The sequence below is a fragment of the Cariama cristata genome, unplaced genomic scaffold (assembly GCF_000690535.1).
Source record: "Cariama cristata isolate BGI_N322 unplaced genomic scaffold, ASM69053v1 scaffold24212, whole genome shotgun sequence".
NCBI lineage: Eukaryota > Metazoa > Chordata > Aves > Cariamiformes > Cariamidae > Cariama > Cariama cristata.
The window spans coordinates 1-271 of record NW_009603663.1 but is presented as its reverse complement, the minus strand read 5'-3'; the positions used below and the strand labels follow the sequence as shown (position 1 = coordinate 271).

The 271-nt window shown below is 63.1% G+C and overlaps 1 protein-coding gene across 1 annotated transcript in view; it reads left to right on the top strand.

Moving 5' to 3' along the window:
• MYRF (myelin regulatory factor) overlaps positions 1-268 on the top strand; it is a gene marked incomplete at both ends in the record, with an annotated part of 12,214 nt that extends 11,946 nt beyond the window's left edge. Inside the window, one exon of the mRNA XM_009695289.1 lies at positions 200-268. Within this exon, the coding sequence (XP_009693591.1) occupies positions 200-268 (69 nt within the window). The remainder of the gene's footprint in view (positions 1-199) is intronic.
• Positions 269-271: the final 3 nt, after the last annotated feature.

Here is a 271-nt window from a genome sequence, read left to right as displayed (position 1 = left end):
ATGCCCAGCCATTGGCATCATCCGGGGCACCCCTTCTCCTGGCTTTCCGTGCCTGGACGTGGTGTTAGCGCAGCCTCGCAGCAATCTGCCCCCTTCTCTGATTACGCGGCGATAAGAAAAGGTGGTCTCAGTGCCAGGCGACCCTTCCTGCCCTTCTCGCTCAGGGCAGCCCAGCTGCCATCCCGTTGCCGTTCCTAAGTCGCCTGTTGTCCCTCCCGCAGGGCCCAGCCCAGTGCTGCAATCCATCCGGATCGTGGAGATCCACCTGGCC